Genomic DNA, 23,112 nt, shown 5'->3' with positions numbered 1-23,112 from the left:
GCTTTATTTTTGAAGAGGACTTTGAATAGTTCTTCAATTTGCAGCTAATAACATCACCCTAGCAAGTTTTCCTGCGCTGCAAAACAACAAGAGGACTTTATAACGCGTCGGTGCTTCAGTGATTTTGCAGGAGAGCTGCGTGCTCTCCTAGAATCCTTCATCAGTCCAAAGAGACACCAGGAGGGCAACGGGGTGCTGCCCCTTACCAGCATCTGGGGCAGCTTCTGCTTCTTCCCAGCTTCTCCAGCCCTCAGCCCTGTTATTTGGTAATATAACCTGAACAGAACCAGCACTGCTCAGAGATGAAAGGTTTAGATGAGAGAGGGAATAGCAACTCACGTGGGAAAAAAAAAAAAATAATTTGTCTCCAACAAACAAGCAATAGCTCTTTTTTTCTTCCTCTTTTTTTTTTTTTTTTAAGAGAAAATACGCAGCTTCAAAGCCTAGAAACAAAGCTTCAGAACAAAGCGTATGCAACACCCTTAATGAGCTGTTTAAGTAAACGGCATGCAATCACTTCTCCTGGCAGTGCTAATCTAGATCCACTGTTTCAATTGCATTTTAACTAAAACTTTAAAAACTCCGAACTCAGCAGAATCATCTCCTGCTCAACGTTCGCTCCCACTTACTACAATGAACTCCGTGGTCAGGGATTTTTCCCATCCTTGGCCTTCCTGCATGGGGAGGGGGTTGCTAGAAAGCAAAACTTAAAAGGACAGACTGGTCCCAGTTTACTTCACCCAAGATGTATGGCCCCACGTGCCAGACCACGCAGCACCCTTATTTCGCGTCGATAATCACCAAAGTCTGATCAAAGACAACCCAGGGTCTCAACAGGAGTCCCGTGGGACCGCCCGCAGCCCATCCAAAGGGAACCAAAGGCAAAACCTGAACGACCTCCTCAACCGCGTTTATTCAGATAGCTCAGAAGGGTCCCAGTAGGATATGAAGATTAATTCCTTTCAAATAGCAGCTCAATGTCACGCCCAGGAGAATTTAAAACCAAATTCAATCCCACTCTCTACCCAATAGCTTTGAGATAATACAAATGAGGTCATGTTTTAGCCTGGGAAATTAGTGCAAATACATATACTTTTGTAATAATAAAAGCTGATCTCCAACTCAGGCCTTGTCTGAGCCTAGGAGCTACTAGGCTTTTTTTTTTTTTTTTTTTTTTGGGAAAAAACCTACTTCAGCATAGTCATATCATTTATGGCTGTAAACTTAGAGTAGCATAAGATCATGTGAGGGATCATGGCCTCAATATAGAAATGTTTATACTTATCAGAGCTTATTTACAGATACGAAGCACTTTTATCTTGCATTAAGAGGTTTAGAAATGCCACTGGCTAGAAGTGAAAAATTCCACCCCTAACTGATAAGAGCATCGCATACAGCGTAGCCCTCTGTCCTCGTTTACACTGGCTTTCAGCAGGGCCTGCCATTAGCTCCCAGCTCAGAGCCCAGCGGACGCGCAGGGGTGGGAACCGCTCTCACCAGGGAGCGGCAAACCTGCTCCTCCAACCCAGGCAGCCAGCGGAGAGCTCAGCGACAGCAGCATGTCACGAGGGAAGCGGGCAGAGGATCTCTCCCAGCCAAGGTGCAGTTATTATCTGCAAGAAATCAGGGGAGATGTTTACACAGAAGACATGGCAAGGATCTGCGGGGTCCTGGAGGAATCCCGACTGCAGCAGAGCTGAGACAAGAGCAAGGAAGGACCGGCTGCGGGGCAGCTCAGGACGGTGATCCGGTGCAGCTGGGGGCTGCTGGCGTGGCTGGAAGAGGCTCCCTGCTGCCAACCCAATGACCGGCATCGCTCCGCTGGCCAGCTGCCTCTGAGTCAGCCCAAACTGGCCACGGCCAAAGCAGCACCCCCAACTCACAGACCATCTCTGGGGTCTTCCAGGGCTGAGACCACAAAACGCAGTTTTTGGTTTTCTCCAACGTCTATTTTTTGTTACAGTCTCCTGAGCCTACAGCACTACGTGCCTTGGGCGGTGGGATAGGTACCATTTAGCAATGCAAGACACGAGATCAGCCCCAGTGTGCCCCAAGAGCTCATCTCCCGCAGCAGAGGTTGACCCTGCACCAGTACGCTCCAACTGGGATTCTCAGAGTGCACGAAGAAACTGAGGAACGACGGCAGCAGCTGCTGGTTTTCCAAGTGCCTGGCCACTGAGTGCTAGAAAGCCAGAGCGTGACCCCCTGCCTTGGGCTGCGAGGTGCCACACTCCTTCTCCTGGCCTCTTCCTGATCTCCTCCTCCTGGTCTCCTCCTCCCACCACAGCCTCTGGTTGGGCATCCATCACCTGCGGGCATCCATCCGTCTGCATCCCGGGCCAGGGGATCCCCTCCTGCCTGGGCAATCCTCACTGCACAGGTGAGACAGTGAGAAGGGTTGGGGAGGGATCTCTGCTTCTTCCCTCTCTGCTATGGGGAAAGAGCTGCGGATCCCCAGAGCCAGAGTCATCCCTCCTGGGGACACCAAGAGCTGGAGTGTGTGACCAAATAACAAAGCACAGAGGAATCATCCAGAGCGAGTCTTCCCTCTCATCTTTGACTCTCTGCCTCTTAAAAGACAGAATTTAGCATATCATTAAGGAGAGAGACTTCAAGCTGAGTTCTTAACATCTTTCAAAGTGGCTTGTGCACTTTTTCCCCACTGAAAGTGCTCCGAGAGCACCACCATTCAGACAAAAACCAGGGATCTTGCTGTATTCTGTGGCAAAAAATTATACTGAAGGAGTGTAATTGCAGGAAGAAAGCTCTGTATCTGTGACAGCTGAAACAGCCTTCTTCCTCTTTTATAAATTCCTGAAGCTAGTAGAGAGCAAAATAAACCCCTGTAAGTGTGTGTGTGTATATATACATATATGAATAACGAAAATGTTATTTTTTCCTAAAAGGCCTTGAAATGGACAGAGTAAGAAAAAATGCAAAGGAAATGCAATCAGTGCAGGCAAGGAAAGATATTTCCAGCTCCTGAGCTACCACAACAAAAATGCAGGTGCACCAATCATCCCTGAAGGAGAAAACTGACCCATCTGCACCACCAAAATGCCTAAATACCAATAACTGAGTCTGGCTGTAGAGCTGGGCATCTCGCCATTTCGTGAGTGGCACGCCTGCTATCGGAGCTCCCCCCTCATACCCAGTCAGGACAAAGTTTATCATTTCTTGTACTAAAGAAGTCCAGAGGTGGGCCCGTGGCTCTCCCCTCTCTCCGGCTGCAGCACATCTCCCACCTCACCACGGGATGAGCTGGGCAGGGTTGTGGGATTTACCTCCGCCAAGTACACAGGAATGAGCAAAGAGAAATGGATGTAGCAGAAACAAGGCCTTAAGCTCACTGGAAGGAGAAACAGTTTTCACATACCATCCTTCATTTTGACGTTATGCCTACTATTTTGGATAAGGAATTTGCCTCTTTTTCCCCTAGCAACAATCCTTTTCTTCATGGCTGCACAAAATTAACCTCATTTACTCTTACGGAAAGAACAGAAGAGGCGGTTGGATTCCTGCACACGGTGCAAGTTCTGATAAATGGAAGAACTGAGATTAGAGCAAGTCTGATGTTCTTCACTAAAAAGCAAGGGTTGATACGGCGTTCAGACTGAGAAATTAAAGAACAGCTAAATCAGGAAATACAATTATTGTAGAAAGCTCAATCTTAACTCGGTGTTCTCCTCCGTCAGCCTTAAACTAATGGCCTCTCTTCGTGTAATTATAGACTATTAGTTACACCAAACCATATTTGCATACTTACACAATCTTACTGTAACTCTAATGCACATACCATTCTGTAGTATTAACACTGCTTCAAATTTAATTTATGTGGGTTTTACGCCAGGGTAATTCAGGACTTCAGTGATGCTCCCAGCTGCTGGTGCCTGATTAACTCAGGTCGAAGCCATAGGAATGACTCACCAGAAAAATAAACCCACTTGTGGTCAACACAGCGGGGAGAAAACTGACAGGCCAATGGTAAGTGTAATCAGAATAACAAAGTTAAAGTCTTGCAAAAAGAACAAACAGAAAATTGGCTATTTTAGGTTCACCCCAGGCCAAGGATTTTGGCTGTGGGGCCCTGCCATCCTGAGAGCTCTCCAGCACCCAGACCAGGGTTTGCTCTGCAAAGCATCGTGCAGAGACCGAGCGCAGCCAGCGGAGCGAGTTAGCCGCCAGCCAGCTGGTCCCTGCGGCTGCTGCATCCCACTGGCGGTTTACGCCTGGCATCAGGAGCTTCAAGACACACTTTAAACAGTTCCCAAGCAGACTTTCCTTCACTTTGTTAATTGGCCCATTCCACTGATCTAAATACGACAAGAGGGAAAACCTGAACATACTTTCTGCGGTCACCCATAGAGGAATCCGCTGTCTGGAGTGTATGAGAAAATAATTATTTTTACTTTTTACATCACTCAAAAATACTCCAAAAGCCAAAAGCTCAGCCTAGAGGTGCCCCTAAGGTAAAGAGCTTACTTTTAAGGTGCCTCTGGCTGAGCTTTCATGTTAAAGACCCCTAAAAAGCTAACCATCTAGCTTAAGGGCACCTTTGAGCTAAGCTTTAAAATTAGCTCAAACATAAGTGATTAAACATCCCGGGCTTCGTGTCACCTCCGCTGGAACCTCCAAAAATGCTAGTGCAAAGCCTGGGCACAAACTGAGAAATGCGGAAAAACGGAAAAAACTGTAGAAGGCTTCAGACAAAAAGATAGTTACCTCGGGGCTACTTAAACACAGGAATGGCTCCACTCTTTCGTAGCCTTTCTAAGCCAGGGAACTATTCATACTAATACTCTGGGAATTACTGTAACTTCAAAATCCTTTATTTTAAAGGAAAGTCACATTTTGGTCATTAAAGGACCCCAAATCTTGTGAGTATTGAGCTATTCAGGAATTAATGAAATCAGTCTGCTTAAAGTTAGGTTATTCAGTGTATTTTTTCACTAAAACAGTATTTAATTTTGAGCTAAAAGGGGTTTGACTAACAGCACCGATTACCTGAGCGGTGCTTGTGGCTACCTTGCCACTGAGAAATTTATAAATCAGGCACTGGACAGTCTGAACACTTAGTACCAATAAACTAAAGGTGAAGGTATTCCTAAAGCAATAGATTAGCTTTCTTAGAGTAATCACATTAAATGAACCAACTTAGCTCCAGGCCTCCTATACCAAAGCAAACGCCCTATCACCTTTGCTAGCTTAGCCTTTGTCAAAATACTGATACCAAATAGAGAGCACAGGATCCACATTTGTAAAATGTATTTGCATGTGTTTGTACAAACTTGCACGAGGAGCAGAGCCCACGCACACGTGAGTACAAGGAGGCTTGCGAGGACACGCGAGGACTTGCCACGTCCTCCAGGCAAGGCCGGCAGACTTGAGCAGCATCACAGCACTAACACATTCAGCAACAGGCTCGTAACGGGCAGTTGTGCTTTTTGCATGACTCCCACTGCCCACAGAGGCAATAAAGCCAAATCTGAGATGCCCCGGGGCCAGGGAGACATAGGACCGACTTAACAGAAGACAGAGGAGTTGCTGTGACTTAGCAAGCAGCAGAGATCAGAATTAGTCCATGCCCTCCCTTGCTCTCTGCATGTGCAGGCTGTAATTTCGAAGTACGTGTAATTTCTGAAGATCAAATGTAGATACACTTTCTGTTTCAACTCCCAGCAGGACAGGCCTAAACTGCTGGCGGGAGGAGAGCTCACTGCTGCTGACCAAGCTCCCCGCGGATTCACGTCTGGTGCAGCAGCAGCAGCAGCGGGCACCGTGCTGGGACCGGGCTGACAGCCATGGGTTGTCCTGGCGTCCCCTCGGGATAACTCCGGCAGGCTCTGCCCTCTCTCGGGGTATGACAGGGATCAGGGACAAGGGCTTTCTGTACCCAGCGGCAGGGTGGAGCGGGGCTGCACCACGGGCTGGTGCCCACCCTCGCTACAGACAGTCACTGCCCTGTGCCTCTGCTGCAGCTGCAGCTGCAGCTCTAGCAGAGCCCCCGTGGGCACGGGTGCCAGCCATTCTTCAGAGGCCTTGAAAGAAACATTCATTTTCAAATACGTAATATTTACCCCATTGGTTTTTTAAAAATCTATTTATTAAACTGCCTTTTCATTGCTTTTCCTCTGCTCAGCAGTACGGCTGCTCTGCGCTCAGCACAGCTCCCCAGGGTAGCTGTTCAGAAGGACAAACAGCTGTCCGCCCAGGCCAGGTGGGGAGGCTAAAGCAGGGAAGGTGGGAGCTCAGGGCAGCTGCCAACGGTTCGCAGCGCTGACAGCACGACATGCGGAGCGCCCACGGAGGCCCTTGGAAGGCGGACAGCCTGCCTCCCTGCCAGCGGCTCTGCTGGCGACGCAGGAGGGTCCCAGCGCGCCGGCTCGGCACGGAGGCTGCCCAGCTCCCACCTGCCCAGCCCTTTTGGGAGCCCCGAGCGTGTCCCCGGGAGCCCAGCCTGCGCGGGCACCACTGGGCTCAGCTCCGCTCCCAGTGGGAAACCTGGACAGGCTCCACCGACCGCCTGCAACTGCAGCAGATGTACGTACCCACGGAGCCAACCCAGCCACATCAGAGAGAATTCCTTGTCCTGGGCACGCTTTTTAATTAATCTTACCCTACATGTTAACACTGAAAGGCGTACTGAGGATCGAAGATTCTCCCCAGAGGAAAAGAAAGCAGGGAAAATGACAACAGCTTGGCTTTAAAACAAAGTTTTCAGGAGGGTGGAGATGAGGAAGGCTGACAGCTTAACCCTTAATAAACCTTAATTTTTCATGGTCTAGGGTGTTACCTGACACAGCCATGACCGACTACCTTCAGCAATACAGAAACTCAGGACTTCAGCCAGAATTCCTCTACTGTGCATAGAAAACTCATCGCAGCGCAAGACACGGATGCACTAATGAGCACAAACTGAATTTAAGTGAACAGCACCATTGGCCCAAAGGTCATACAGACACCAAGAGATCAGCAGGCTGCCATACAGTAAATACACAAAATGCATTCCCTAGTAAGGATGGATGATGTTCTTAGTTACAGTACCAGTTCCCTTCCTGGCTATCCCACATTAAGGAAAATAAAAGGGCCCAACCAGAGTAATAAGAGGTTCAGAAAGCTTCATTTGTAAGGACAGGCTCAGACAGGGAATTTAACTGAACAAGGCTAGATACAGCATCATGATAAAGCTGATGCTGAGCAATTCTTCTGCAGGCTACATAGTGGAGACCGAGAATCATTTTAACTTGCAGGTAGTTTTGTTAGAGATAAATGAACAGAAACCAGAAGACAGCTCAACACTAGAACTGATTACCAGCAAAGATAGCAATTTGGCATCCTTTGTGGACTGAGATGCGTTTGACAAGAACCTGTTAAGTATGTGCTTTGTTAGAGCCTGCTGCAAACAGAAAGGTGATCTGAGAGCTCCCTACCTCTTACCAGCCCTCCAGCCACTCATCACTTCTCTGACTGTATGCTTCCATGCTAACTGTAATAATTATCATTTAAAATCACTTAAATATTGTCACTTAAACCTTGGCAGAAGCAATACGGCATGATGGTTTTCTCCTGTATATCTCCTCCCATTCAAAAATCTCAAGTCGATTTATTCATTTATTGCTAAATTAGAAGAGCCTAGAGACCAGCTGGATGGGGGTAAGATTCCAGACCAAATCTGGCATGGATGAAGATCTTTTATAAGAATCCCTGTACCGTGTCAATGCTACCAATAAGTACAGTTAATCCCCGCTAGATGACTCCCAAGGGCCTTTTCAATGCAATTTTTTTGATTCCTTCCAAAGCGCCACTAAGAAATCTACCCATGTTTTCTTCCAGCCGTGACGCAATACTTTGATTTTGGAGGTACATGTGAAATCCCAGGCTGCTGTGCCAGCAGTCCCACTGAGCGCAGATCGGAATAGGTGAAACAGCAACAATACCATCTCCCAGGAAAGCCCGGGTTCCCAGTAGAAGCGCCAGATGCATGGCCAGGAGGGCAGCGAGTGCAGCCACAACGATACCGTAATGAAGACGGTTGAGATGTGAACTGACAAGACTCAGACCCGGATCACGGCCTGTGGTAACTGTACAACCAGCCCGTTGTTTTCCATTTCTGCAGCTGCGATTCCAGACTTTCCCATGCTGCCCACCACCACTTGTTGTTCTCCAGCATGAGTCACATTTGAGCAGTATTGCTCCTTTCACATCTGCATCTGACAGCAGCTAGGATGAAGCATGGCAGGGTTTCAAAGCCCTTCGTTACCAGCAGCAGCTCCTCCCCATTCGTATCGCACACAGAAACCTGCCGTACCCCTTGTGTGCTGTCTCAGTTTTGGGTACATTGGACATAGGAAGTTTTCTTTTATTTCTTTGTTTTCTATTTCCCAAGCAAACAGAAATCTATCCACAGTACAGTGTGAGGCTGTTTTTCCCCCCCACGAGAAAGAAAACCAGCCAGCATCAGAATTCCACACCCATGATTACAAACCTTGGGCTTGGCCTACTACTGCTCGTAATGCACTACCACCATAACTACTGCTCGTAATGCACTACCACCAGAACTTTCTATAAGCTACTGATTCAGTCATTCTAAATTATTTGCAGGAATAAAGAATGCGCGGGAATGAGCTGCGGAGTAATACCAAGCTCCTGGTGGACTCCTCAAAGCAAGAAATATCGAGACGTGTTGGTGCAGAACAAACAGTGAATTTATTGCTTTTGTCAGCACTGCTTGAGCCTGCTCACGGCAACAGCTGAACTCCAAACCTTTGGCCTAATGTGACGTACACTTTCTTTTGCTCCTTCACTATATATATATATATATAGTGTGTGTGTATACACACACACACGTCCTAAATGTGTTTTCATTGTAGTGTCCAGATTTTTAGCATTGCAGTATCAAATGTGCATCATTATTTTTCTGTTACAATTAAAAAATTGTATCTAGACCTTAGCAGTAAATTCAGATACTGGATAAAGTATTTAATATTAAATACAGATTAATACTTAAATAATCCCTATCAATTGCAATATATAGTGAGTGAACTGAAAGCAGACACATTTGCATTGTTTGCGGTTTTGTATCGGCACCAAACTAACACACTATTGCACAGAGATCCCGCAACTGCAGCGATGAACGGCTACACTTATCAGCATGAAATACAAAACGATTCAAGACCTTCAGCCTAACTGAATGTCAACCAAATTGGGAAAAATTTGGAGGTTCTGAAAATGTATTTGAGTTGTTGGCCTGTCAAATTAGTAATGCAGTTAAAGACCTCCTAAGCACAATAACAGATTTTAAGGACAGGAAATAAACTACTACGTCTGAACATCAATTAAAGTATCCAAAAGAATTAATACTTCTGCAGAACAGCCAACATTTCAAACCCTGCTCAGAAAAGTGCACAAAAATACACTTCTGTTTAAATTCTGGAAGAAAAACACATGCATGACTCGAAGTTTGCCGACTGTATGACCTCAGAGAACTCATTTCCCATCTTTGTGCTCGCTTCCTCGTCTGCAGGAAAGGATATTGTTTTCTTAATTCAAAGGCTTTTTTTCTGAAGGTTACTTAGCTAAGGATTTAAATGATCTTTGATATCCTTGAGTTGAGTATGTTGCAGAAATAAAAGGAAGTTTGCATTTAAAAAACTAGGTAGTTATTTTGATCAGTATATATGTATACATTCTGAAGTGTTTTATTTTGTAAACGTACATCCCAAGTCTGCCAGCCGCTGCAGCCTATCCACAGTTCTCAGCAAACCCGATACTAACGCATACATACTTCTGTTAAGGCACCAGTCGCTCTGTCATTTAACCCTTTTTCAGCAAACAATAAACGACTGAAAGCTCACAGTGCACATTCCACATCGAAAGATATATTTAGATCAATTTTCAGTGCACACACCACTGCAAGAACAAGCCAGACCCAAATACCTGTTTTGCATCTTAAGGAATAGATGAAGAAATGCTTTTCTACCGCAATATTCCTCATTCAAATACAGTTCAGCAGTAGCAATCAGGGTCCAAAGGATAGTACTGTGGGCTCAAATTGTGCCAAACCACTATTATTCAGCCAAGCTACAGGCATACCTTTAAGGTCAATGGGACACAAGCGTGCATTGCGGGACTGAATTCAAACATGCGTCACTGAGCTGTGCGATTAAGGCCCAAGTAGTCAATATTTTCAAAAGATCTCAAAACACATGTGCTATACTGTACTGCATCCCAAGCCACACACCTCGGTACGAGGAGGACTGGTGTTTCTGGATGACAACGAGCATCATGAGTGTGATGGCAACAGCAGGTCACACAAGAGAAGCCCACGTCGCCTGCTCAGCCGCACCACGTCCACCACCTCAGGCGCTTCACTTGCATCAGCTTTCTCCAGATGCACCCTCTCCTTCCCGTTCATTACCATAATCCCACACCTCTGCGGTAATGATAACGACGCTGGATCATTTCCATGGGCACTGCCAATCAAGGACTGGAACTTCCCAGCAAAGCAGAGCCAAACAACAAACCAGTCTGTGAGGAAATAAATGAGCGCTCAGCTGCAACTTTCTAAAACCATTTCATAGGCAGTGCCAGAAGAAGATAAAGAAGTGAACTTGAATTTCAGGTTTATTACAGCTTGGTGCACAGTCTTTGCTCTCTGTTCCAGGCTCTTGGCTGGCCTAGATCTCTCAGTTACAACTCTGGGAATTTGGGATGAATGAAGAAGAGAATTCTTACAGTGAGGTAATACAGAATACATCAGGATTTCAGGTCTCGGTCTGGATGGCGCTGGGATCAGAAGGGTCTTTGGAGGAACACCTTGCCAGGAAGGGGCGAGTCCAGAGGGTGGTGCAGGGGCACGAAGGAGTTTCTCCTCTGGTTAAGAGGGACACCTCTGCCAGGCTCGGGGAGGAGAGGAGCCTTTTCTCTTTGACAGGCTCAGCTGTCCCGTGCCTTCTGTCTGTCTGCAGCGTAAAGCCTGCCTGAAAGACTGACCAGAGCAGCATCTGACTGAATCTGGTCCCTGAGGCATCACAGCTTCACCCCGTGAATAGTTCTGTCCCATTTGCAAGTCTGCACTCCATCAGGAGCGAACCAGAGATACCAAATCACACCTTCATCACTCCAAAACATGGAAGTATGAGCACTAGATCCTTCTCCTGCTGTACATTGTATATCGAGGGTTCTCGTATGCTACATTGGCCTATTTAGCCACGCCGAGCGGACTGAGGCAGGAGTCAGGCTCTTACCTGGGTTCTCTTCTCAGTTCTGCTAGTGATTTAACCAGGAACAGAGTCATTTAAACTCTCCAGACATCAGTTTCACCCCAAGTTAATTACATGCATCTGATAATTGGTCTGAGAAACAGTTCTGTACGACTTTCATTATATATTGTTTGCGATGGAGAAGAATAGATAGCACACCAGTGTGGCATTCTTTCTTTAATTCATATTTTTCTCTCAGTAGTCGCATATGACCTCCCCTAAAACAGCGAGGTCTGCTTCTCCATTGAATTATTTATTCCAGTAGAACAACACAAAAGTTACTTATTCAGAATATCTTAAGGAGCTGTGCCTTTGGACAAAGTCAACATGAGAACAAAAGAAATCTTTAGAGAAATTTCAAAGAATGAACTCCAGAGTTAGTCTGAGTTATCTATTGGGATAATTTGATCTGCTTAGAACTTCAGAGAAAATAATTTTTAAAAAGTCCATGCTGTCTGCTTGGACTAAAATAGAGCAACCTAAGTAGATATAAAAATTTAGCCTGGAGTGTCATCATCCCCCGCCCAGTCCTTCCCCCTTGACCCTTCCACCCCGTTTCTTCAGCCTTACGACGGTCTTGGTCAAGGCATCAGGAGCCGCGGCAAGGTACTCCCCACAGCGTTTCTTTTTCGCTAGATAAACGCAGTGGGCAGCGACTGAAACCAATACAGCCATGAGCATACATCCCTGCAGTGTTTTTCTGGATTTTCCCATCGCTTACAGATAAGGCTGGTAATTCAGCCTATGCAGACAGACTCAAATTAGACGAACGAGTCTGTAGAACGGCGGGTGACAGGAAAGGTTTTTTTCCTCATTAACTAACTTTGGTTAGGGTGCATGAGGAAAATCGCTGTGGTTCCACATAGGGGAGTAGCAATAGCGTGAAATTTTGACCCCACAGAGCTGTTTGGACGACTGCAGATGATTCACAAAACTGTCTGATAGTTCACACACTGCGAACGCGCACGCAGTCCTGTCAGCGGGGTTATACATCAGCATGAACAAGCACTCCCTATGGGAGAAGTCCCACTGAAGTCTCAGTGAACACAGACCTGATACTTTGCATTCCTACCCAGAAAATACAAAGTTCAAACACTGCTGAGAACATTTCGTTTATCCCGAACAGCTGCAGAGCTGTTTTGCCAAGACCTGAAAACAGGCTTTACTGAATGAGAGAAAGGGCACAGGGAACCAAATGCAGGCAATGCTAGATATGATTTTTGTTCATTTTCTTGGGAATATACAGATGAATTAAAGGCCACATTTACAAACTACATAAACCTGTGCAGCACCATAACTAGAAAGTCTTCCTTAAGCCGGTCCTGCTGCTTGCTTATTTGCACAATTAGCGCAGAGTTAACAGTAAACCAAGAAGCACTGACAGGAATAAACAAAGTCATTTTCTGCCAAGCCTTCGGACGCCCTCCGAGCCTTTTTTCCTGCCTTCTCCCGTGATAAACAACCGCCCAACGCCGGCCCCGGCTCCCGGCGCGGAGCAGCTCTGCCCGCCCGCCCCCGCGGCGCCTACCTTCCGTGTGGCAGCTGCAGGAGAGGATGGCGCTCGGCGGTCTGAAGATGTAAGGCAGGTAGCGCGAGAAGCATTTCATCTTCCAAACCCGTAATTAAAAAAAAAAAAAAAAAGAAAAAGAAATAAAACCATACAAAGCTAAAAAAAAATACTAAAAAAATAAAGAAGAAAATAACGCAACCCCTCCTCAATCCATGAGGATGCGCCGGTGCCCAGGCAGCCTACATGGCAGAGGCGGCGGGGGCTCGCTGCTGGGGCTGCCTGGCTGGGGGAGCCGGCCGGCCGGCCCCCATGCTGCCGGCCCGGCGGCAGAGCGGAGCGGAGCGCTCCGGCCCGGCCGGCCCCGCCGCTGCATCGGCTGAGGCGCGGCCGGGATTGCTGACTAAGCCCGTCCTGCCTGCGAACACACCCCCGGAGCGGAGCGGAGCGGCGCTGCGCTTCGCCTCGGCCGCCCGTCCTCGCAGGCAGGCGCAGACCCACGGCCCGGCGGCGGGCGGGCTCCGCGGCGTTGGGCAGGGGTTTATCCGGGCTGGGCCCCCCGGCCGTCGGGCCCGCTCTCGGCCCAGCTGAGAGCGCTGCCCCTGCCCGCAGAAGCGGCCGTGAGGGAGGTGCCACCGGGTTAGTAAAGTAAGAGCTTGAGGTAATTTATGTTTTTAAACTGTGTCGCTCTCCCAGCGCGAAACCCAAGCACAGCCTAACGGCGTCTGCAGGGAGGGATTTCTGAGGTACCACCGCCGTTCCCCGTGAGCGGTGCTGCCTCTGAGGGCGCGGGCGGCGGCACGGCTCCCCGCGTTCAGAACGCCTGTATAGACCAGGAGGTAACCAAAAGACACCAGAAAGGCACCTACAAACCACAGCATGCAAATCAAACCATAGAATGAAAACACGTTTTGCTATATTACGGATTCTTCTGAGGCAGTGCTCTTAATTCAGAGTCTCCAGTACGCAGTTGAACCCGCAGCATTCAAGAAGTGGAACAGATCTAGATCAGTATTTCTAACGCTCCTTCAATTGCAACCCACTCTTTAAGGCAGAGATCTCTCACAGCTAAGTGCACTCCAAACTCTCTGCCACTGCCTGCTCAGGTGCACGTAATAGAAAATATCACAGCATCAGGAGGGCAGGTTGGAAGGAAATAATGGGATAAGCTGCTGATGCTCACACCCCCTGTTTTTCTGCGGTTTAATTACTCTACAGACAAGTTTTTGGTTTAGGACCAAACCACTCACCGTTCTTGCCTGCTGTTGCTGCCTGCCGTGGAGCACTGGGTCATTTTGCTGTTTGGTTTCATCATCTGGCTGCAGTCTTTCTAATTGTGCTGTCATTGGCAGATGACAGCACGATTGCACTTGTAGCAAAGAGATGCAAAGCACCTGTGCCAGTGAAGGGAGAAGCTTTTCATTTCACTTTAATATCTTTCCCTTTATTCAAAATACCCTCTCTGGATGTCGAATAAAAACTCCAGGTCTGGGCCGCAAGCAATGCAAAGCCTTCCTGCTTAGAGATGAGGGCTCACTCGGATGGCATCACACAGAAGTGAAGGCTGAGGATTAAGTACTATTGTGTATCTCAAGTCCATCCCAGGAAATAAGATGTGAAATAAAGAGACAGTATTTTATAATGCACTCTTCATGGAAAGTCACTTTATGTGTTCATGTATGACTCACACAACGAGATTATTTAATAGACTAATGTAAACGACTGTCTCTGAAGCAAACACTGCTGTTTAACTGCACCCAGAAACTCCATTCAGGTTTACTTGAGAAAGTGATGAATGTCATCTCCAGTTGAAATTACAGAGGAAAGTTAGGTGCGGTATGCATAATTAAACCACATCACAGACGTGAAAACTGCAATTACATATCTCTAATGATCACAGCGGCTCAGTTACTACTGTCATAAGAGCGTACAACAAAACCTGGAAAAAGAATGTGAATTTCCAAGCAGCTACTTGAACTAATATTCTGGAGCCAGGATGCCTTTGGAGAAGGCTAGGGCCACCCCTAAGTGAGGCCAGCTGAGAACAGCTCTGGGGAAACCATTCCCCCTCTACAAAGGAATAAAGACTGTGTTACTGCTCTAGTTACGACCTTTCCTTTCTCAGCACGCAGCTTACGCTCTGCACACGCAGGTGCGCATCGTAAGAAGAGGGCAGCCCACGCTGTGCTACGTGAGGATGGCATCTTTAGAGCCACGCTGCCGCACCACAGACGTGGTCATCCACTGCACACAGACCAACCTGCTCATTCTCCAGCGTGGATTTCCACGCCAAACGACATCCCGCTGCAACCCAGATCCTCACGATCACAGCATTGGGCTTGCGTACCTCACTCTGGTAGCAGAGAGCTGGAAGTTTATTCCACCACTGGAACTGAAGGGATGAACTGCACTGTGAGGTGCTGACCTGCCTGTCCTGTTCTGGGAAGGGAGAGGAAAACTGGCTGCTCCAAGACCAGTCCAAGTCCCTCAGCTGTCCAGACTCAGCCCTGTTTGGTCCTGCGCTTAAGAGCCCAGAAAGAGATTTGCCCCAGTTCTGCTTACAAGATCATCACTACAGCTTCAGGAGGAGGACTGTAATTCCTCCTATTTACGCCTTTTTAACTGTATGGCATCCTTGTAGTTTCTGTGTCTGTCTGTATCACCTCCTTATGGATGTAGATATAGATCACAGATAGTCAGAGGTTATGTGAGCCTCTGGAATAAATATTATCCACACAGAGCTGTGCAGTGACTTGCTTCAGGTTTACCCAGAACTCAGAGTCAGCTTGAAACAGAAGCCATATATGAGACCTACTTGTAGGCCTGAAATCTGCAAATACTGTGCCTCTCTTCCACCATGTGTATCAATGTAATAGATTCCATTGTACATGACAGAAAAAAATATTTTTTCCACTTAAAAATAGACGTGAACATTCCCTAAGAAACAGATTAATTCTACCTCATTAAAATCATGTAAAAAAAAAAAAAAGCCCACCAAATTATCTTTATTGTGGCTTGGATCTATTTAAATATTTATACTTCGTTTTTATGTTCCATTAACAAACTGAGTTTCACTTTACATGCAGAAATCAGGATATATATTTGAGCTTAATTAGCAAGCAACACAAAAAGGAAACCGACATGCAAGAACAGAAACCAGGCTCTGAGCCAGCCTGGTGAGCCTGCAGACCATCATTCAACACTGAAATCTGATTTGGAGTTACTGGTTACCCATTTGGATGATGTGGCAAACACAGGCGTGTGCAAGCAGACATAAAAATCTCAGACCCACTGGAAATGGCTGTTGGTCATGGAGCTTGCCAGAATCTGGTGACATTCCAATTGCAAAATATTCCAGACACCGGGCAGAACATCCGACTTCATTAGGACCATTTTAATTTAGCCATTATTATTTATGTGATATTCCTCCATTTGATAACTTTATTATATGTATGCTTTACACCTGACTAATTTAATATGACCAAGATTTAAATGCTGAATGCCTGGGTTCCTAGTCTGCAGCACACAGCCCACATGCACAGCAGCCCCAAATTTTGTAAGGCTGCCCTTGCCCTCCTAACCTCTGCAGCACTGCGTCTCTCCCTTGTGACGTGCCCTTCAGCAAGCGCTGGGGCAGCTTCCCACAGCCGTGGTAGTTCTACACTGTGAATCTTGAGGCTCAAGAAGACTAGAGGAAATTCCACCTCTTAAATTTGCACAAATCTGTTTCCTACGCTAGACTGCTAATTATCAATATATCAAAATAAGGCAAGATCTCTAAAACTTGTTTCCTGTTAGTAGTAATGAAATATAGTCCAAAGCACTGTGGCACCACAATGGCAATCAGCAATGTCATTTACTTCATATTTAACATTGAAATCAGTGTTTGTTTGAGCAGCTGAAAGATGTCCCAGGCCTCCCATCTCTGCATAAGAGAGCTCATTCATTCGCACAGTTGTGTTAGCGTTAAAGGATCCATTACACCACTGGTGTCATCAGGACAAGTCCCACACACTACGATACCATATTCCAAGTTAAGGAAAGCAATGAACAAGGAAAGAACAAAATGAGAAAGTTTGTGTGTATCTCTGTTTGTGCAGCTTTACATGTGCATGAAAGAGAGCAAGCATATTATCAGAAAATTCATACAGAATTATTCTTGGCAACATTTTAAGTATCATTTGAAAGCCCGAATGACAAGCCATCCTGCTGAAGGAGGCAGGCTCTTCTACCTTTAAAGATGCAGAACATTGTAAACATAATAGTAACATCTCCTTTCACCTGACCATACACAACTGCATGCATTCCAATAACTAATGAAATTACATTTTGTAAATTCAGGATGCTCGAATGTTACCAAGAGTTCTGAAGGTCAAAAATGTGCCACAAAGACTAGCATAAAAATAACAAGTTATGGATAAACTTCTGAGGAACGTGAGGCCTCTGTGATAGAAACACAATTATGACATGTATTTCATGGGTATGTACATCTGTATCCACATACGCCCATATTCACATACAAACACAAAACCAGTGTAACAACCAGAAGCCCAATCCCATACCTAAAATGCTCTCCCGAGCTTTCTGCTCAGTCATGGGGAGGCCGTTTGCACCTGTTGACCAGATTCAACAGCGTGATCACCTTTTCGTTATCGGTTTCACTGAATATAGCCTTTCAAATATTATCTATTGACCTTTACTGTTCTGTGAGTTCAGGTTACTCCAAGAAAAAATTGCAGGGGTCTCTTACTGTCATCATGCCTCTGGATTTCTCCAGCATTGAGTCTCAAATGTAAAAAAAAAAAAAAAGCTTATAGCCTCCCGTTGACAACTAGTTACATTAAGAAAAGGCTAGTGAGTAAGAAGAGGCAACCTATCATTTTATTAATTCTGAACTAGCAAGCAAGTACTCCTGACCATTTAAAATGATTTTCAGATTCTACCGTAAAAGCTTAAACCCCTTGTAAACATTTTTGCAAAAAACCACCTCAGTAAAAAAATGTTGTGGCTTTAACCGCAATGGCATTTTTCTTCCCTAGAGATTTAACAAATTGCTAAGTATTCTCCTGAATTTTATGGCCCACTGTAGTCACTAGAGGTTACAGACTGAGTGAAACCCTCTTCTGCAAAAGCAGCATAACAGAACTGCCACCGAAGCGAAACAGATGAGAGGACTCCAGCCAGAATCGCATTCCCACCAGGACGAGAAGTCAGAGCTCTGCTGTCAGAGGCTCGGGCTGACTCAGTCCTCTTCTCAGTCTTCTGAGATTGTGCTTTTAAAGAAAGCATCACACTTCAGGAAATACAACAAAATAGAGGAAATATATCTAATAGGCCAAGTCAGTTCCTCCATTTATTGTCTTAATATCCACATAAGGAACTGTGAGCAGTTGCACTTTCAGCAACACTTTCCCAGGCATTGCTGCACTTGCTAGCAAGCTCTTTCCCCAGCATTATTCTCATGTCCAAAACCATTCAGTTGGAGGGATGAAATGCTACTGGTAGGGTCTACGCACTGGTTTCAGGCAGAAAACATTGGCACAGTTGTGCCAGTGCAACTAAGTCTTGATGGGCAGCACCCTCACAATCCGTATTCCAGATACCAGCCCGTCCATTGTGCGCCCGTCCATCGTGCGCCTGGCAATCTGCAGCGTGATCCCAGAGAACCCAGCTCGTCTCCTCTGGTGCTCCAAACAAAACATGACAGAAATTCTCATGCAAATGTAAAAGGCCACTGTAGTAACACAAACCAACCTGCTCTGCACAGGGGAAGGGAGGATTTCATCACCGCTTGTTTGGCCTCCCTACAGCACGAAAGCATTGCATATACTGGGAGGGTTAAGAGAAGAGGGATGTGATAAAGGTTTCAGTTATCCTTGAGGGCTAAAGAACATAGAGGGAATAAAATGTGAAATGGAAAGGGAAAGGAATTAATGGATTAATGAGCAATGCAACAAGAGAAAGGAAGATGAAAGTGTGAAATAAGAAAATGTAGGAAAATGCCCAGTAAGAAGTTTAAGCCAGACAATCATAGGAAGAACAGAACTGAATGAATAAATTCGACTTTAAAGTCAGGAAAATCGAATGCATTTATTTCTTTTCAGTTGTTCAGCTTTTGGCAGTCCACATGTTGGCTAAATGCTGAACAGATGTGCTTGCAGAGAGAGAAGTGCCTAAGTGATTGATGAGCAGAAATCACCCTGAAAGCTACTGAGTGTGAAAGGGGATGTCTTGTGCTCCTAAATCCCCCAACCGCCTGCATCAGTCCCTCCCACACAGATACACATCTGTAGAAGTGCAATTTATTTTAACTCCAGGTAGAAGAATGAGCACCAAGTTATGCTTAGGTTACCCAGAAACAGAATCCAACTGATTCCAGTAAAGGATGTTATAGTGGGAGAGGCTGTCTTGTAATTCCCTGAGAAATTCTTTAAATAACAGCTGAAAACCAAAAGGAAATCTATTTCAAAGACTATTGATATGATTAAGCCATAATGCCTTCAAATGAATTTTCTGGATCAATAGCTAATTTTAGAGACTCATCTCTTTCAAATGCATAAGTACATAATGGAGGCAGAAACGAAAAGAGTGTAACTTAGCTCTTTGCCAGCGGTTTCCAACAACATGCGAACAACCGCTCGCACACTGATTAGGCAAGATGTACATGACAAACAAGTTCTTTCTGATCGCAGCAACAAAAGGAAAAATAAACTTACCTTCTGTCACCCCAATATCTATAGTTCCTTTTACTTGACTAAAGCACCACAGCACATCCTGCATGAGGTTTCCAAATCCTGCCAGGGAACACATGCAAAAAGAAGGTAAGATACCATCGCATTTGTATATAGCTTGTCCTTTTTTAAACAAACACACACACATGCACATACAAATTAGCACACAAATATCCGCAATCCCTGCATGAAGATAAATATTTGCTCACCTGTTATCATTCTTCCACGCAAAGTGCAAAGCTAACACTGCAAAACTGAAAACATTATGCTCGCCTTATGAATTGCCCGTCTGTTTGTTTTCTCCGTACCATGGTAGGGCTATTTCGGAAACGGTGCAATTGGAGTCAGTCCCCTCTACATCACTGGCAGCATCACAGAAGAGTCAGGAGGCCCTGTAGTCACGGTCTTTGTCACAGCCTCTCTTCATCAGAATACTAATGCCCCCAATCATTTCCAGCACCGTTAAAGAGAGAGTGAAACAGAGGAAAAGAGAACTACTCTTACTACCACAACAAATTTCTTTCCCATTTGTGGTCAGTGTAGTTGTGAACTGCTTGGCAATGAACACAAGCAGAATGCAGCCGCTTTACAGCACATCATAATATTATAATCAAAATTTGCCTGGAATCAGAAGTGCACTGCAGTTGTTTTAAAAGACTACTACAGGTGTTTCTATTATAAGGCATATTATTAAGCTGTAGCTCTCTCAACTGTGCTTGCTGCTGTAGCAATGCTCTGTGTTAAGCCACTCTGAGAGAAATTGGGATTTTATCTACTGCTGCTCCTCATTTTCTTGACAGCTCAGCAGAATTTCCCTTTCTGTAACGCAGTTTTCACTGTAGCACAAAAAATCCACTGCCTCAAAGGACAACTTGCTTCCTTTTATCCTGACACCAATTTTATCTCAAAGCAATTTCCAAACATGAAGAAAGCAGCACAATGGAGCCATGAGGACAGGAGATACCATCACAGATATCATCTGTGGCCAGCAGGACCAGGGAGGTGATAGTGCCCCTGTACTCGGCACTGGTGAGGCCGCACCTCGAGTACTGTGTTCAGTTTTGGGCCCCTCGCTACAAGAAGGACATCAAGGTGCTGGAGCGTGGCCAGAGGAGGGCAACGAAGTTGGTGAAGGGTCTGGAGCACAAGTCTTATGAGGAGCAGGTGAGGGAGCTGGGGTTGTTTAGCCTGGAGAAGAGGAGGCTGAGGGGAGACCTTATTGCTCTCTACAACTACCTGAAAGGAGGCTGTAGCGAGGTGGGGTCGGTCTCTTCTCACTAGTAACGAGTGATAGAACGAGAGGAAACGGCCTCAAGCTGTGCCAGGGGAGGTTTAGGTTGGATATTAGGAAAAACTTCTTCACTGAGAGGGTGGTCAAGCATTGGAACAGGCTGCCCAGGGAAGTGGTTGAGTCTCCATCCCTGGAGGTATTTAAAGAACGGATAGATGTGGTGCTTGAAGACATGGTATAGATGGACTTGGCAGTGATAGGTTAACGGTTGGACTCGATGATCTTAAGGGTCTTTTCCAACCTTGACGATTCTATGATTCTATGATCTTACCTCTTTTACACACCGGTGAAACGTGGCACAGAAAATATGAGTGTTTCGCAGTCAGCAAGTGTGATACCGGACTCAGACACAGGGTCATGCTATGGGAGACTCAGACTTGTTACTTCCCTGCAAAAGAAAAGGAACATATGGGATTGGGAGAGAATGTACGGCTGGAGGTATAACTGAGTTAACGGGACTGTCTCATGGCCTACCCAAATATCTTTGTGAGATTTCTGTCTGGTTTTATTTCTATCATGATAAGTTTTCCTATATTAATATAGGTCAATATACATCATATATATTAAAAGTAATATAATAATTTTCAATACGTAATAGATACAAAGTCCAGAATGAGCTTTATTGGATGAGTCAAGCCAAATACAGGGGGAAATTGTAGTTCTAAGAGTGTGAAAAGAGCTGGAATCTGAGGGTATGAGACAGTTTTATAAGATTATGAAAGAATATCAAGTCTAGTGAAATTCATAACTTGAGAAGTCCGAACAATGGAAACAGCTACAAAATATGACAGGAAGATGCGAAAAAAATGACATCTACAAAAACAGGTCTTAACATTATTGCATAAACTTGGATGTCTCATAAATTCTGCTAGAATATTTTAAAAGCAAGTAGACAGCATGGTGGTTGAGAGGAGCAGTATCATGATGCCCACAGCTCTTCTGTGTTATTATCTAATTCCACTCAGATAAACTCCTCAAAGGAAAAAGGATTTGTGACTTAAAATTCTTCTTCCTAGTCTGGGAGTCTGATGACACCTAACAAGCTTCTGAAAACAGGGATTTGTGTGTTTTCCAGTACCTTGTCTGTTCACAGGAGCAGCCGTGGACAGAAGGAGGGACAGACAGCAGGACACCCCCCGCAGTGGTTTCCTTACTGGCCACTTGCCCAGCTCCATTCAGCGTTGTTTGCAGCTCTTGTTTAAGAAAAGCTTCTCGGTATCAGAGCAGGGTTTTTTTTTCCTGAAAGGCAAAAATGAGGTTTTAGAGGAATTATTTGTAACTCTCAACTTTCTCAAGAGCCCTGGAAAGTGACACCTTTGACATTGTATTTGCTGTGGTGAACGGCTGGGCTGCTGTGAGATCAATGGCCTTCTGTCAACTCACCGGGCTGTGTTGTGAAGCAGCTGCTAATACAAACTCTTCAGGCACAGTTTTAATTCAGATGACAAACAAAGGCAGTATCTAACAAACATGGTCCTTCTTGGGTTTAGTAAGCCTTATTTTAATAGATTTCTACTGATAAAAATGCTTCTGACTATTTACAGCCACTGAGGACCCTGCAGCTCTTCTAGTGAGAGGGAGGGTGAGAGGTCAGAGTGTGCGCTGAAGGTTGGTTATCGAGGACGACTCTCGGCCCCCGCGCTCCCGCCCTCACCCCCAGCCAGCCCACGGGCCCGGGCTGCCCTCAGCAGCAGCCATGGCAGCCTTTCCCTCCAGATGAGGGATCAGGTGTTTCAGTTTTTCAAGAAAATGTCAACATTTCCAGGTGGGGAGGATTTTTGAAAAAAACCCAGAAAAACCCCATTTTTCACTGGGAATGGCTTCTTGCTGAAACCCGGCTCCGGGCTCTCTGTGAAACCCTCATGGGGCGCTCCCCAGGGCTTGCTCCTGTCCTGCCACCCTCCTCTCGCCACCAGGCTCCGACCCAGGGCCCGGCAGGCCCCACACTGGCAGGAGGGGTCTGCCCCGCAGCCCCGCTGCTCCCCTTCACCTGCCCGACGGCTCCTGCCCAGGCACGGCCCTGCTCCGGCTGCAGCGGCACCACCACCTCCCGCGGCCGCTGCCCAGGGCAGCTGGCGGCCGGGCCAGCTGCTCCGCGCTGTCATATTTCTTCTCAGGCTCTTCAGCCGTTCTGAACGAGTGGTGGTGTGTGTGTCTGGCTCTGGACAATGTTTAGTACGAAGATGTGCGCTACCTGGGGACATCCCGGCAGCGTGGGTGCACGAATGTTAATACAGCACGCGTTCAGCTCCGGTGTTTCTTGCCCCAGTTACGTGCCGCCAGGGTGGGCTCGTAACAGCCCCTGAATAGTTTGTGTCACTG

At 46.1% G+C, this 23,112-nt stretch overlaps 1 protein-coding gene across 2 annotated transcripts in view; it reads right to left on the bottom strand.

Annotated features, from left to right (window-relative positions):
- The window catches only part of PPP2R2B (protein phosphatase 2 regulatory subunit Bbeta), a 112,168-nt gene extending 92,317 nt beyond the window's left edge, over nucleotides 1-19,851 (bottom strand). The window contains exons 1-2 of one of the 2 annotated variants that reach the window (XM_087753666.1): nucleotides 19,709-19,851; nucleotides 19,485-19,562 (exon numbers count right to left, since the gene is read on the bottom strand). In XM_087753666.1, the coding sequence (XP_087609792.1) occupies nucleotides 19,485-19,562; nucleotides 19,709-19,718 (88 nt within the window). In that variant the 5' untranslated portion in view covers nucleotides 19,719-19,851. Of the gene's footprint in view, nucleotides 1-12,789; nucleotides 13,209-19,484; nucleotides 19,563-19,708 lie in introns of those variants that run through there. The other variant, XM_087753667.1, reaches the window with a different exon arrangement.
- Nucleotides 19,852-23,112: the final 3,261 nt, after the last annotated feature.

This window comes from Nipponia nippon, unplaced genomic scaffold (assembly GCF_047370975.1).
Source record: "Nipponia nippon isolate SJK-2023a ecotype South Korea unplaced genomic scaffold, ASM4737097v1 scaffold_17, whole genome shotgun sequence".
NCBI classification, from domain to species: domain Eukaryota; kingdom Metazoa; phylum Chordata; class Aves; order Pelecaniformes; family Threskiornithidae; genus Nipponia; species Nipponia nippon.
The sequence above is the reverse complement of the archived record's forward strand: the minus strand, read 5'-3'. Positions and strand labels throughout refer to the sequence as shown.